Here is a 14803-nt window from a genome sequence, read left to right as displayed (position 1 = left end):
GCAGCACTCACAATGTCAGAGTTGAAGGGCTTCACATTGATGTTTCGAATGGAGCTGCTGGTGAGGGACCACACCTTGGTTTTATGTTTGAAAGCAGCTCTGACCTACAGAAATGACAGACAATGGTGATGATTGTCACTCCACTTTTAAATCACACAAGGCATATACAAATAGATTCAATTTACAGTCCAGTTATATCCTATCCAATAGCCAGATAAAATGTTGGCATTGAAGTGTGAACAGTTTTCTCCCATTGGGCATGACAAATGAGAAAAAGTATATATATATATATATAAAATATTCAACATATTAGCACCATACCTCAGAGTTGAGAAGACAGTGAAATAAGAAAACAAAGAATCCCTAAAAGTAAAAAAGGAAAGTGTAAATTTTAGGAGGACATTCACAAATTACTTGCTCACAGTTTAGAAAAGAATAGACCTGTGGTGCAGCACGTACTTGTAATGAGTTGAACACAGCAAAGATATATAGGAATGGCAACGAGTGTGTGTTGAAAGCAAGAACGCCAAAGATCCAGGAAATGCCAAGTATTGGAAGGAGCACTGCCACTGCCTTTGCGGTCAGCCTTGGAACAAAACAAGAGACAACCATGTTTATATTATTAGGTTCTCATAAAAGTAAAATAATGAGTAATTGAATAAGTATTGGTCTGCTCACAAAGACAAATAAACTCACTTGACAGCATTTGCATCTCCATGAACCTTGTAATTCTCTCCACTGATTCGAGATATGATCCTGGTCACAGATATCAGGATGCCTATGTTCACCTGGGAATCAGGCAGGGAAGTTACTGTGAATATACAATTTACACGGTGGCACAAAAGATGTGATTTTATGTGGTTTTCTTCTTGAATAGCATAACATCTTACACTGGATTTTGATTAAGTTGTCAATGAACTGAGGCAACTACTGGGGGACGTGACTAATGCTTATTTTTGCAATTTCCTCACCACAATGACAAACAGAGCCGGTGCCACAAAAGCCCAGATGGCTCCATTCTTCAGCGAAAGCCAACAGCTGAGAAAGCAAGGACAAGAGCAAGAGTAAAAAAGAAAAAAAATCACTTTATGTCCTTCCAAGCAAATGTACAACAACCCAGTAAATGTAAATATGGAGTGATGTGCATCGTAAATGTTAACCTAAAGTCATTCCACATATATTTAAAATACATTATATATATATATATATATATATATTTATATAGTGAAGGTCATACTTACTTGTCAACTTCACCATAACTGTCCAGAGCTGACGTCATGGACACTATGCATATTACCAATGGAGAGCCTGATAAAAAAACAAAGAAAACAAACACACATGTTATCATGTACTAATGTCACATAATATTCATGACTGTTCCTGTTCACTACCTATTTCTCCTGCTTTCTTTACAATGTGTATGTTCCCTGTTGTGTTCAAGTACCAATCAAATACAGTCCCAACAAAATATATCGTGGCTGCTTGATTTAAATATATTTAAATTTAGGATAATATACAGTATATAGTTACTATATATATTTACTGACACCTCTTTACTGTACACCTTCAAATAAATGCTACAATTATACACAGATACACCTGCGCACTCTGAAATAATTAATCTTATGTAATTCAGCGCTCGATGTTGAGACATGGCCCACACACGAGTCAGTGTCTGCAGATTATAAAAATGGAATTAACATTATGTTTTCATTCACTGCTTCTCCACAAAAGGCACTGCGGGCAAAAAAGTTTAAAACCAGTTGGTGTATTGTGCTGCACACACACTCCTGCGTTTGGACAACACAGATACTGCACTGTATCTACTCTTTAAAGCATTGCTCCATAGTTTAATCAAATTTAGTCAAGGCACGCATTAAATCTGAGGATTTTAGGCCCCACCCAGGTCTGGACCTTGGACCCAGGTCCTGGGTCCAAGGCTGTTGCCCAGACGCAGCAGGGCTGGCAATCAACAGGATTCACCAACAATCTCATGATCTTAGATCGACAGGAATCAAAAAATTTTTTCAGAAAATCTCTCAAAACAATCTAGCAGACCAAAATTTTTTGGACCAAGGCCACAAGCAGGTCATAGCATGTTCAGTGCAAATATTGATTTCAAAAGAATACATTTTATATTTCGACTTCCAGAGGGTTGTCTGCACGTATGCCACTGTTTATTTTAACAAACAGGCTTGGGGACCTAATGAGTAATGTGACACCTATATGGTTCAATGTGTTTAACTCCTCACATAGTGGCAAATGTCTATGTCCATTTTATTTCCCATGTACTTAAAAACAAGTCTTGGTTTTATTTATCTCCTGTGCTGCAAATTGCTCATTTCCATGAAAATAATAATTTTATTTTAAGATCTTGTAATCTTAAAACAAATATTTTTACAGTATTCTACTGACTTGATCTTTTGGCTCACCAAGCCCAATGGTTTTTTAAAACATGTAAAAGGACACTTTTAATTTGTGGGAGGAAATGAAAGATAGAGTAGTCAACAGCTTTTATCACAGCTAATACCAGCAGCAATTCATTATAAAATGAGTATTTACTTTTATGTATAACAGTTCTAATTCTAACTGTCAGACAAGTCTCCAGCACATAATTTGCAGTTGGCCACACAAAATGAAAAATTACTCTGGCCAGAAGAAAGGAAGTAATAAAAGGGGATAGTTTTCCCTCTAATGGCTTCAGCATGTGAAAGAGAGACTATGTATTCGCCAGCAGCCAAAGACAGTATACGTATGTCCCAGGTTCTTTTCATCTGTCCATCAACTCCGGTTCACTGTGATCAGGGGAGGCAATTGTTATGCTGGAATGTAACTCAAAGCACATTCAGACCTTAAAAAGCAGGGTTTATAGTTTATTTGCCACAAATAATATTTGACCAGTAATGTGAAATAAAGAAATACTGCAATCATATTTACAGTAATGGCTTGGCATGAACACTGGGTCAAGTTAGGGACAATAAAATAAAAAAGGAGATGCTGTACTCTTAAAACCAAAAAAAAACGAAATGAAATGAAAGTCACACAATATAATCACGCAAAAAACACGTTTTGGTTTTCATTTGAGTATTATAATTAAAAGACCGCCTACCCCAACCAATGCCGTAGTAGTAGAAGTGTTTGCTGCCCTCGGAGCCGAACACCTTGACCACCATACTGTAGAGGTGGAGGCCCTCAACCAGCATCCAGGCGAAGGCGCTCAGGAAGAAGAAGTGCAGCAGGACAGCCATTACCTTACAAGGCAGCTGGGACATGGAACAAACACAGATCAGGCTTTCAACATTAAAACATTGTCTTTTTCTTTTCCTTTGCTCGGTTTCCCCCCCCCCATATGTACTTTGATATATTTCTAGGTATAACATCGTTCATTCATAATTTAAATCATTTAGTTGGGGTTTTTCTTTTTACCACATTTTAAGTTTTTACAACGTAGCTCACTCGATACAATTGCATTTTATTCTAACAATCTTTGAACTATTAGAATTACCGTGCCCAGGTCAAAGCGAGCACTGATGAGCAGTAAGATCTCAGCCACCAGGATGGCGAAGGACAGGTTGGCGTGGATGTGGTAGCGTTGGTTACGGATGGTACTCACCGACCTACAGAGCAACAGAAGGACTTGCTATTGCACCTTAGTAACAAGTAAGTACATATGTACAGTACATATTAATGACCACATTGGTAGATTTATGAAATAAAATATACAGCATAGGCTATATTAAATAAAAGAGCACAAACAGTATACATGTAGCTCTGACTGATTGCTGATACTCACGACAGGACTGCAAAGGTGACAAGAGTGATGGCAAGACAGAAGATGGAAATCGAGCAGCCAACATAACCAATGGTTGATAGTGCCACCCGGTGGCCAGTAGTGAGCTGTGTAAGGAGAAAAAGCACCATCAACAATGGCCCAGACAACACGTAAAAACATTATTATTTTGCCTACATGGTAGGTTAGTACACTGTGCCACCAACACACATGTGAGGCTTGTTCAGCCTGCTTCATTCAGCCTTCATAACTTGCCAAGAAATTTAAAGGGGCCCTTTAGAGTTGGAATGATGAACACAATTCTGACTCGCATTAGTATATGTGACTGACTAAAACCCTAAAGATAAAACACTGAAGTTGGGTCACAAGTTACCTTTTGCAATAGTAAGGATTCATATATGGCCATTACTTTTTTAACTACACATTTTAGATACAGCCAAATACCTATATTTATTTTAAATTTTGAGATAAGCAAAATATAATAATAATAATAAACTTTATCTATGTAGCACCTTTCATACATGAAATGGAGCTTTACTGCAATGCATTTACATAAACAACATGAAGACATACAATCAACACACTGTACAAAGAGTTATAAATAAAATGGAAATAAAACCCACGAAGTAAAAACCTGCGATGAAATAAGATTCTGAAGAATAAGACCACAGAATAATAATCATAATAATAATAATGATAATAAATTGAGGTCAAGATGGCATATAATTTACGTTAAAAACTAGTCAAACACAACATTATAAGAAAAAGGGAATGGAGCAGTCTCTGTACCAGGGAAGACAGAGCTAGTTTAATGCTAAAGTGAAGAGGTAAGTCTTCAGCTTTCTTAAAAAATATATTTAAAGTGCTGGCTCCCCTAATATCTGTAGGGAGTGCGCTCCATAGCTGTGGGACATATGAGGGTGCATTTCCAATTTTTTTTCAAAATATACATTGTCCAAAAGTTTGAAACGTGACAGCAGCAATTGTGTTCCTCCATATGCACATCTCCATTGCATTAGGCCTCATGCATTGACACTGTTTTGGGGTTCATGCTATTTTAAGTGTGTGTGTTGGATTCTCTATTAATTGTCTTCACATGTGCCATGTCATTACGAGGGCAGAGGAGTCCAGCCTTCCACAAAAGGGATATGTGGAATGTTTCCTCGCAGCTGAGGGATAAGGCAGCCCACTAATTAAAGACTGGCTGAGGGCAAGTATAGCATCAAACATAATCTATACTTAAAAACTGCACTGGCCCACTTTGCTGCAATAAGGCATCCTTTATTTAAAGTAGCCATTGTGGATGCTGACCATATGCTCCCACCGTACAGATACTTGGATAACAAAGCTTTAGACTGCGGTGGCTATGTACACATGGTTTGTCATTCCAAATTGCTCTACATGTAGATAACTTAATTATAAACCGATGTGCAGGACAGTGTTAAGAGAAGAGAATGAACGTCAGCCCAGATGCTTTAAAAGGACCGTTTTTGGAGGATGGTTCATCGGGACAGCGCTTGGTCTACCAGAGAGACTGTACTGATTGGAGAATGGACCACTGACCTGTGCAGCGACCCAAAAGAACCACACTTAATCACTCTAGTCCAGAGTACTGCTGTATAAAACCACCGGTGAAACTGATATTGTGACTGTGTAGGACTTCTATCATTGACAACTGTCCAAAGGCTGCAGTGGGGGCTTCTGTTTGGCGGGTTGCTGTGTGGTAAACCACGGTTTCCTGTCCAATTATCCTCTAACAAATCCACTTATTTTGCAAGGAAGACAGAGGGACTCTAAGAATTAGTTGGAAATTAAAAACAAAAAGCTTCATAAACCAATGAGTAACGTCACAATTTTATAAATAATAAAGTTTATATGGCTAATGTGTTGCTCGTTAAACACCAAGAGATGTGACCTCCTATTTCTGGCCTCCTGGAAAATGTAAATCCAATACTATTCTTTTGGCTCTTTAGCAGCTAAATGCTCCAGTATGTTCACCAACAAGTTACTAACTTTGTCTGTCAACCGTTTGGTTGTGGGCAGTTTGTGGGTCTATCGCAGCTTTTTTCAATCAAAACAGCTAAATGCTGTGTGTGTAGATGAGGTTGATACAAACAGTGAGAGTGACCAAAACATTAAAATTGTAAAGCAATCAGCAGGTTTGAGGGGAACTGCAGAGTCAAGTGATATGCTTCATCATTATGAGCAATTTCACATCACACACGTAGTAATTTGATCAGTTATTAATATAAATATTCATCGGTGCAGCTTTAATGTGTATCCAAAATGTACCTTTAAGGGCACCACTTGCATTAGGATGGCGAAGTTTGTGAGGTGGTTGCACAGACATACAGAGAACGTCATGTTTCCATCTGAGCGGACACAGCCTTTGTTGGACCATACTCCCTCATTCGAACTGAAAAACGCAGCAATTAGGAATTAATCACAGAGAAAATACATTCAGAAATAGACACAGTTTTAATAGGAGCGCAGCTGGCACGGATCACTCAACATGATCAACTTTGGGAGGCAAAGAGATAAATTTCTTTTGCTGAATTTACCAGGACCTTCTGACAGGACAATGTAATAATTCACATTTTCTCTTGAGTTTCGAGACAAGGGGAGTAAAGAGAGGGAGCCTTTTGAATTCAACCAAAACACACTCCCTTTCAAAATGATTTATTCTGTCTAAATGGTGTTTTGGCTCCATTTGTCAGATCACCATATTTTTTACACAGTTCTATTACTGAATATATGCCAATCTGAAACAACAACACATGTAACACTCAATGGTTTTGATTTCAATTAGAAAAGGGGAAATACACATTTTCTAAAACATGGTTATCATGAGTTAAAACCTTGAAAAAAACCTAAGTAACAAATATGCAAAGAGTCAACAACTGCGATAAAATCTCTTTGGCACAACATGAAGACAGAACCCACCTGTAGTCCAAGAATGCACAATAGAGGAAGACTTTATTGCTCTGATTTACTGCTTGGTCTTGCTGTTCTTCAGTCTGAAAAAAGAAAAACATTGAGATCTTTAATTGTGATGCGATATAGGAAAATATTTGCTTTTGGGTTGTACTGGTGAATCAAATTACATGCTTTGTTGTCCCAAAACTAATAGCAACCTGTTTGGAAAATCTACTTTGACTCAAAAGACAGCATGGAATATTTGAGGCAGCAATCAGCAGCAGTCTTTCCTTAATGCACACTGGCCTTTTCTTTCCATTCATAAACTCAACAACAGCATCCCATTTTGACAGTTAAGACAGTAGCACTACAAGTATTCTACAGTACCTATGAAGTGAGTTAAAGTGCTTTGTTCCAGATGAAAAATAAATAAGTATTCATTGGTGCTAAATCCAGGAGGGGAACTGAAGCTAGAGAGATCTGAGATCATAGTCAAGGAGAGACAAGCACTTAGCAAAGGTGATTATTTCACTGAGTGGAAATCCCTGCTGTCTTTAAGAATTTGATTATATTTGATCCTAAATCCCTTTTTCCATGTCTTTCCTTAATATGATATTTGGAGTCCCAGGAGACAGTGAGCTAATGGCTACAGTGCAAGAATGCAGTAATTGGGGCTTGGCCCTGGTTTCAGGTCAAACCACTACCCTCCTCCATCTGTCATCTGAAGAAAACAACACTTCCATTGGCTGGTTGGGTGTATACCCAGAGACTCCACACCTCTTCTCATTTCTCCGAGCCCTGAGCCTCGACTCTCAGACTGAGTAAGTGTATGATTCGATGGACTGTGTCTGCACCATTTCCTTCTGGAAAAAGTGAGAGTGAGAGTGAAACTGACAGTCAGGCTGTCTGTTTCCTGGCTCATAGGCTCAGTGATTCATATTACAAAGCATAGCACAATACATTGACTTCATTGTGTAACCAAATCACTGCTCTCATTCTGTCTGTTTTGCACATGCAGTTCTTTAGTCGTCATGTATTGGGACCCCTCAAGATGAATACAATACATAGATATTCATTTGGCACATTAGAGTAGGTGGGACAATGGGTCCAACGGCCATGAGAGTGCAGTACATACTAGCAAACCCCTTGAGTGAATTTACTGCTCCCTGTGGGCTTTAATAATTCACATTTGTTGGGTTTTAAATGAAAGCAAATGGAAGAGGGACAAGTTGCAATTGGCAAACAATTGCGAGTCTCGCTTTACCATGTTATATCTGCTCGCTAAACTTGTGGAACCTTTATTGTTCCTGTGCAATGAAGGGAGACTAATTGTCCACAAAATGTAAACCCTGGCTCATGGATAAACAATCCATTGCCATCAAACCCAGATGTGTCCCAGACACAAGCTGAAATCTATATAGGAACTAATAGACTAACATACATATGCTATAGTGCTGTTTGGCCGTGCTTCCTCTATAGCAACTGTCTGTTTGTGGAATATATACGGGATGTTGTCGAGTTGATATCTGAGGAGAGGTGCTGGAACCCAAAAGTCACTGGCGAGTGTAAACATGCACTTGGAGATCTGGCCCAACTTTGTGAGCACACTGTTTGCCCCCCACCCCCATGCCTCCCCACCCCAACCCTTTGTTGCCCCAAAGCCTCAGCATCTATACCAGCCAAGACCGCAGCTGGCGCTCCAACTCTTTATTTGCAACAGAAGGCCAGCAAACGCCGCCTGGGAAATCAATTTGTGCCTAGTAAGGAGAATAGACACATGGAAGGTATGAGAGGAAGAAGAGGAAGAAGAGGGTGCGAAGGCTAAAGAGAGGAGAGTGAGGTGGAGTGATAAAAGAGGAGATAATCATGGCGTTTCTGGTGCTTCTATGTTACTATGTCTGCCTCATTTGCAGCTGTCAACCACTGCTCCATCTACAGAGCATTCTTGAACCACAGATCACTGACTCCTCTGCAGCAGCGGAGTTCAAAATTATTAAAAAGTTATTAATCACCACATTCACCAGCAGTGGTGATAGAAATATCCAGATCCTTTACTCGTGTTATAGTACAAGTACAAGCGGTTCCATATTCACACTGTGAATGTATTTCTATGTTGTACATCATTAGATGCACCATTTTTCTAACTACTTCTTCTACTGTTATGTAGTTTAATTCAGTGGTGGCCACCATAGAGGTGTTGATTGTCCAACTCACAAGTATGGTTCCTCCTACAAAATGCATTTGCTGTGGAATTTAGTTGTAGAGAAAGATATTTTCAAGGAGACAGGGTGGAATTTGAATAGCCTGATTTTCCTAATTTGAATACTGTACTCAATGAGTATAATACTAGAGTAAATGTACTTAGTTTTCATCACTGGAATCAAACACATGAAGAGAGTCTTGGGTCTAACTCACATTTGAACGGCTGCATGAGGATACAAATACTGTAAATTATGATGCGACTCTTGGAGGGCACAAATACTTCTTAGTAACCATGTCACCATCATTACATACCTGTAATATGATTGTGTTTAACATAATAGATCCTGTTGACGAATGGAAACACAGCTCTCCCAACTCTCCCAACACACCAGTCATTTGTCATTGGCAACAAAAGGCCTTCAACCTCACCATGAGAACCACTGGCTATCATCGGTGCGTATACTGTATATCCCTCTAACAGAAAGCACACCTCATCCTATTGCTTTTTAATGAGTGTTGAGCCCACTGGGTAAAATGATGACGGATTAAAATAAACACTCTCATGCATCACAAAAGCATTTCAGTCGGGGGCGACGTTCAGAACCCAGCAATTTGTATAAAAGCAATCTCGGTCCTCTGTGGTGTCTTTCAGACCTCCCATGACTGGCAGAGCTGGAAGCCTGAGCTTTGCTGTGGTTGAGCCTATGCCTCAGCAAATCCCAAGACATGGGCAACCCCAGGCCAATTTAAGTAATCTTCATGACCAACATTCAGGCATTCATGACTTTCACAGAAAGCTACAACATGTTAATATTGGCATGTACAGTAATAAAATATAACAGTGAGCAACTCAAATGGAATAAGTACGTGTGCATGTGTGTGTGTGTGTGTGTGTGTGTGTGAGCATATTTATTATATATTTATTTCAGTTTCAGTGGACAGTAAAGTTAATCAAATATGCTCTGAGCTCCATTGACTAGTTTTTTCCAGGGATTGATATGTACTTGAGCACATGGGATATGGGATGTGGTTGTATGCTTTGGAAAGGGCTTGTGATTAAAACTTTGAGTCAAGATTTCCCCCCCCCCCCCACAAAATCTAAAATATAATTTATGAGCAAATCATGCTCACACCCACTCATTCCGTCCAGTACTGGTACAACAATATGCAGCCACAAGAGCAGTCAGGCATATTTGAGGAGGAAAGAAGTCTAAAAAAAGGTTTGGTTGTCCTAAATTTAAAAAAAAGATAGTAGTGAAACACACAACTGCATGAGTGAATAACTTAGTGATCTTCTTTTCCTCAAACATTTCAAATATTTGAGAGCACAGAGAGCCAGGCTGTAATTTGGACTGCTCTTTCTACATTTGGTATATCTACATCTATCAATTTTCAACAGTGTAGCTGCCATCAGGGCAGAAACGGCAGAGAAACTCTTGAAGCTACCATCATCTTTTTGTGGAATTGAACAGTAGGTGAAAGTGTTTGTTAAAACATGAGTCAACAGAAAGGCTGACTAAGAGGTGGCCAAGGTTTGAAAATATTCTTTAAAACAAGAAACAGACCATACATGCAAAAGCTATGTTGAGTGCTGTAAAATTTAGCAAGGAAAGGAAACACTTCATTGCAGTGTGTGTGGGAAAGGTACGGCATAACACTATTCAAACAACCAGCTTTGGACTTTGAGAAAAACCTTCCCCTTGAATCACCTTGAGGTCAATATATTAAAGTATCACACTGATGGAGCACAGATGTCATCGTTGTTGTAACAGGACTTTCCAATTGGAGGCCAGACTTAAGCCGATCCACATACAGCATGTGGAGTAACGATCTGAATCCATGCAGGAAAACACAACTGGCCTTGAGTGAGATCATGCTGTCAGGGGAAATGTAATAAGACGTGCAGCTGTGGTCTCAGCTCAGTCTCTGAGGTAGACAGCGAAAACAACGAGACGTGTTGATAGGCACGCAGGGTGTGAGGAGAATTTGGGGACAATTAAACAACCCCAAAAGTTACGTTGTTTTCAATACGGTGAGTGGCGGATGTTCACAGATACTATACCGTTTCTACTACATTGGTTCGAAACAACAAATGTGACTTTAAATGTTTTTCTTTCTTCTGGAACTACACTCACAATGGGAAAGGTTCTCCATGCTTGAATTCATTTGCTGAATTCCTCTGGGCTTTCATTCGGGCCCACTGTACTGTTTCTTGGATTTCTGGCCTGTTTCTGTCGGCATGACAAGATGAGGGCTGCATTTTGAGCCTTTGCAGAGAAGTTTAAAATGTGGGGAATACACGTGATCGAATAAGGGTCAACACTACGATTTTTTTGGTGATGATGTTCAGGGACAATTTCAAACCTGTAGTATTTCATAACCATTTGTAAACCTAGAAAAAGAATGAGAAATACAAGCAGAGTGAGTTCAGTCATCAATCAATTGTCAAAAATAGCTGAACATAATTAATGCTCTATTACAGACAGAATCAGCACCAGAATCTTTCCTCTGGGCCTAAGCTGGTGGTGGTTGCATGGTTGGAGAGGGTGATACAGTAGAGAGGGGACGCTTTACGGGAGGGGCTGCAGAAAGAGACTCTAAATCTTTCACCAAGGCAATAGCTGGCCTGCCATCTGTGATTGATCAGTGTGTTGGCTCACACCAGAGCCTGCGCTTGTACGTGTGTGTGTGTGTGTGTGTGTGTGTGTGTGTGTGTGTGTGTTGGTGTATGGGTGGGTGTGGGTGGTTGGGAAAGAGAGAGAGAGAGAGAGAGAGAGAGAGAAGGATTTGAGGCTTTGACCACAAGGTTCTAGCTGGGCGTGTGCTGGGAGTTATAAAAAGACTGGCAAAATTAAGATCTGTTAAGATTGTGGTAGAAAGAACTGATACCAGCGTTGGCATACATCATTAAACAATTAGGAGCAGGGCTATCAGAAAGTGTGCATGTCTACTTTCAAAGTCAGTGAACAATCAATCCATTACGTTCCACGAGTGTGGGAAGCTCAAACACGTCTAGACATCTTTGTAAACAATAGGCACCCAGTTTCCTCGCTGCCCCGGCCCCACCGGAATCTCTTCCGTGTCCTTTGAATTATGGGAGGGAACCGGTGGATAAAACACAATGGAAAACTTGGTCACTTGTAGTAGTACCACACTAGCGATAGTTGCTAATGGTGGGGTCTATTGAGTCAACTTGAATAATACAATACAAATTTCTGACAAAAATCCATTAAATTCATAAAATATATTCAACTTTTATTCTGTGTGAAGAGGCAAACGTTCGACATTTAAGGAAAAACTCTTTTCATCTCTAAAACCAATAGCAGGAAGTACTGCGACTCATAACCTGTGGTAAACTAGTTTATTAATTGAATTAATGAGTTAAACTGTGTTGAACTGAGTGAACATGCATGTTAATGAATGAGCTTAAGTTGTACACTACTGGTAGTTGGATATTTCCGCTAGCTATTTTCCCTTGTTTCCAGTCTTTAAGCCAGTCTATGTAACTAGCGGCCAGCTGTGGCCATTTCACATAAGTTGTTTTTAGACTCCAGAAAATATCCGAAGTCTATAAACAACTTATGTTAAATGTGCCGCTAACATATAAAGAATGCAGCAGGAGATATTCTAGGTCAGACTACTTCATAACAGCAGGAATATTCAACCAAGGGGTGGCACCTGGGTAAAAGCGCCCACTTGCTTGCTTTACATTTTCTGGAGATTTTCCTGTTGTATTGTCCTATGGACTCACTCCATTTTCGAGAAGCTGGAGCGAAAAGTTCTGTAAAATGTCCAGAGTGATATTTAAGGACAATTGCATTCTCACTTATGGCCCCTGCGGAAAAGTTCATATCAAGCATCTCATCTAACTCGGCACCAGAAAAAATATGATAAACATTTTTTTTAATGTTTCCGATTTGAAGCTCTACATTACATCAAAAATTAAATTAAATTAAAATGAATTGAGGGACAGATTGAGGCCACCAGCAGCCTTCCATTGCTGCCACACTGCTCCACCCTTCGCCTCAGCCGCCAAACTCACTGCTTTATAAGCCTGTAAAGTCAGGCCCCCTTGTCAAAATCTGCTTTTTAAATCCTCTCAGTTTTGACCCTATAAATTGACTCTCCTCATGAAATCAATCTTTCCATTCATTCACTTCATACACTTCATACCATTAGTGTGATTCTTTGACAGAAGAAGGGGACAGGGAGAAGTTATCTGCCTTTTTATGTATGCATTAATGTTTAACTACAGACCCCCCTGCCTCCCGTCCTTCTGTTTCTTCTCTTCTTCTCTCCTTCAGTCCACTCAAACTGAACTGGTCTCAGACAGCAGTAATAAATCACAGACAGAGCCAGGGTCCAATCAACACCAAAGCTGAATGGCGTGAGAAAGCACGTCGGCCTCCAGCAACCTTGATAACACCATGTCTGGATATCAAACTTGCTCTGCACCACATAACGCAAAATGGTGGCATTTCTTGTCCGGCTGAGTCAGCTGGGAACGGCATGACCTCAGTGGGCTGTTTCAGTGAGCTCAGAGGGCATCAATCAGGACTGCAAGGTCACTCAGATGCCCACCACATGGCTTTGACCTCCAGCAACTGGTACCTGCCATGACTCAAGGACTTTTTTATATGTTGGTGACTCCATCAATCCACGGTACGACACGTTTTATCATGGTAGGTGTCAGATAGAGAAAATAGATGGCATTTGGGTTTGAGCCATGACAGTAGGTGACTGTTTGTACAGTCCAAGAGATGGCACATAGGATTTGTTGTAACCATGACAGCATGACAAGACAGATGAGGTAGCTGACATATTTCTGCTTTAGACACAGTCAGCCCCCCCCCTGCTAGGTTTTAATGAAGTCACTGGGTGCTTGTCTATTCTCAGGGGATGAACAGAGCGGTCAGCTGCAAATCACCCACTCTAGTCCACTGAACTGGTGCCATGAGAAGACATCTTTAAGGTTGAACTTGTGCAGACAGTAAAGTGCGACATAAAAAATGGCGGGAAAGGTCTGCCTCATACTGTGTGTTAGCCGCCCTCCCTGCCTCCAAGCTAGGGAGGTGACAAGTATCTGGCAGTTGCCAAAGACATTAAAACTCCAAAAATAGTCACTTTTTGACTTGGTCCAACTTCAGGTCTGTGCTGCAATCCACTTATAGCAAAACACCCCCTTTCCTGGACATGTTCACAGCCAAAAGCACCGTTTGCGGAATTACGATGCAGCCCCTTAATATAAATCATTGTCCAAACTATGCAGCCTAAGCACCACTGAGGAGTGCTGGCACGGTGCGATCGAATTCAGTATGCTTTAGTAATAAGCATAATAGCTTGTTTGTAATGGGTTAGAGAGGAAAGAATGTAAGAGACCTGATTCATCCTTACATCAGAGGCCAATACAGTCCAACTAAAATAGAAACACCTTGACTCAACAGACAGCAGAGCTGGTGAGCATCTCCAGCACTCCCACAACAAAGGAGGTTATACGCTCTCTCCCATGGTGTCCGCTAAAAAAAACACCGTAATCATTGTCACAGGAACCAGGCCAGATAATTGTAGCATAAACATTTATTTCACTGGGGGAAAATGAAGGTAAACAAAGCAATATTGCTATGGTTACAGGTTTTCATGTTTGTTGTACTATTATGAGTGAAGAGAGAGATATAAAAAATATATCCATAATTCACTTCAATCGAAAGCAAATAATTATTGTTGGGGTCGTGTTAACCAGAACTACATTATTGGGGGTTTGTTAACAAACAACGACTTCAAAATCCTGCCAATGTGCAAAGAAATTACAAAAATATACATGCTGTGAAGTACGTTGCCACATTTCTGACTTTACAGGGAAGGGAGCTAATGCTATACACATTTTTGGGTTAATAT

General features: G+C 40.1%; 1 protein-coding gene across 2 annotated transcripts in view; it reads right to left on the bottom strand.

The window, feature by feature from the left end:
- adgrd1 (adhesion G protein-coupled receptor D1) overlaps positions 1-14803 on the bottom strand; it is a 29379-nt gene that overhangs the window by 1977 nt on the left and 12599 nt on the right. For both annotated transcript variants that reach the window (XM_035639997.2, XM_035639998.2), the window contains 11 exons: positions 6734-6807; positions 6083-6206; positions 3794-3897; positions 3506-3617; positions 3110-3263; positions 1242-1308; positions 972-1038; positions 697-788; positions 460-586; positions 322-363; positions 12-104 (listed from right to left, as the gene is read on the bottom strand). In XM_035639997.2, the coding sequence (XP_035495890.2) occupies positions 12-104; positions 322-363; positions 460-586; positions 697-788; positions 972-1038; positions 1242-1308; positions 3110-3263; positions 3506-3617; positions 3794-3897; positions 6083-6206; positions 6734-6807 (1056 nt within the window). The remainder of the gene's footprint in view (positions 1-11; positions 105-321; positions 364-459; positions 587-696; positions 789-971; positions 1039-1241; positions 1309-3109; positions 3264-3505; positions 3618-3793; positions 3898-6082; positions 6207-6733; positions 6808-14803) is intronic.

The sequence above is a fragment of the Scophthalmus maximus genome, chromosome 19 (genome assembly GCF_022379125.1).
Source record: "Scophthalmus maximus strain ysfricsl-2021 chromosome 19, ASM2237912v1, whole genome shotgun sequence".
Lineage (NCBI taxonomy): Eukaryota > Metazoa > Chordata > Actinopteri > Pleuronectiformes > Scophthalmidae > Scophthalmus > Scophthalmus maximus.
Note: the sequence above shows the minus strand (reverse complement) of the source record. Positions and strands in the feature narration are given on the sequence as shown.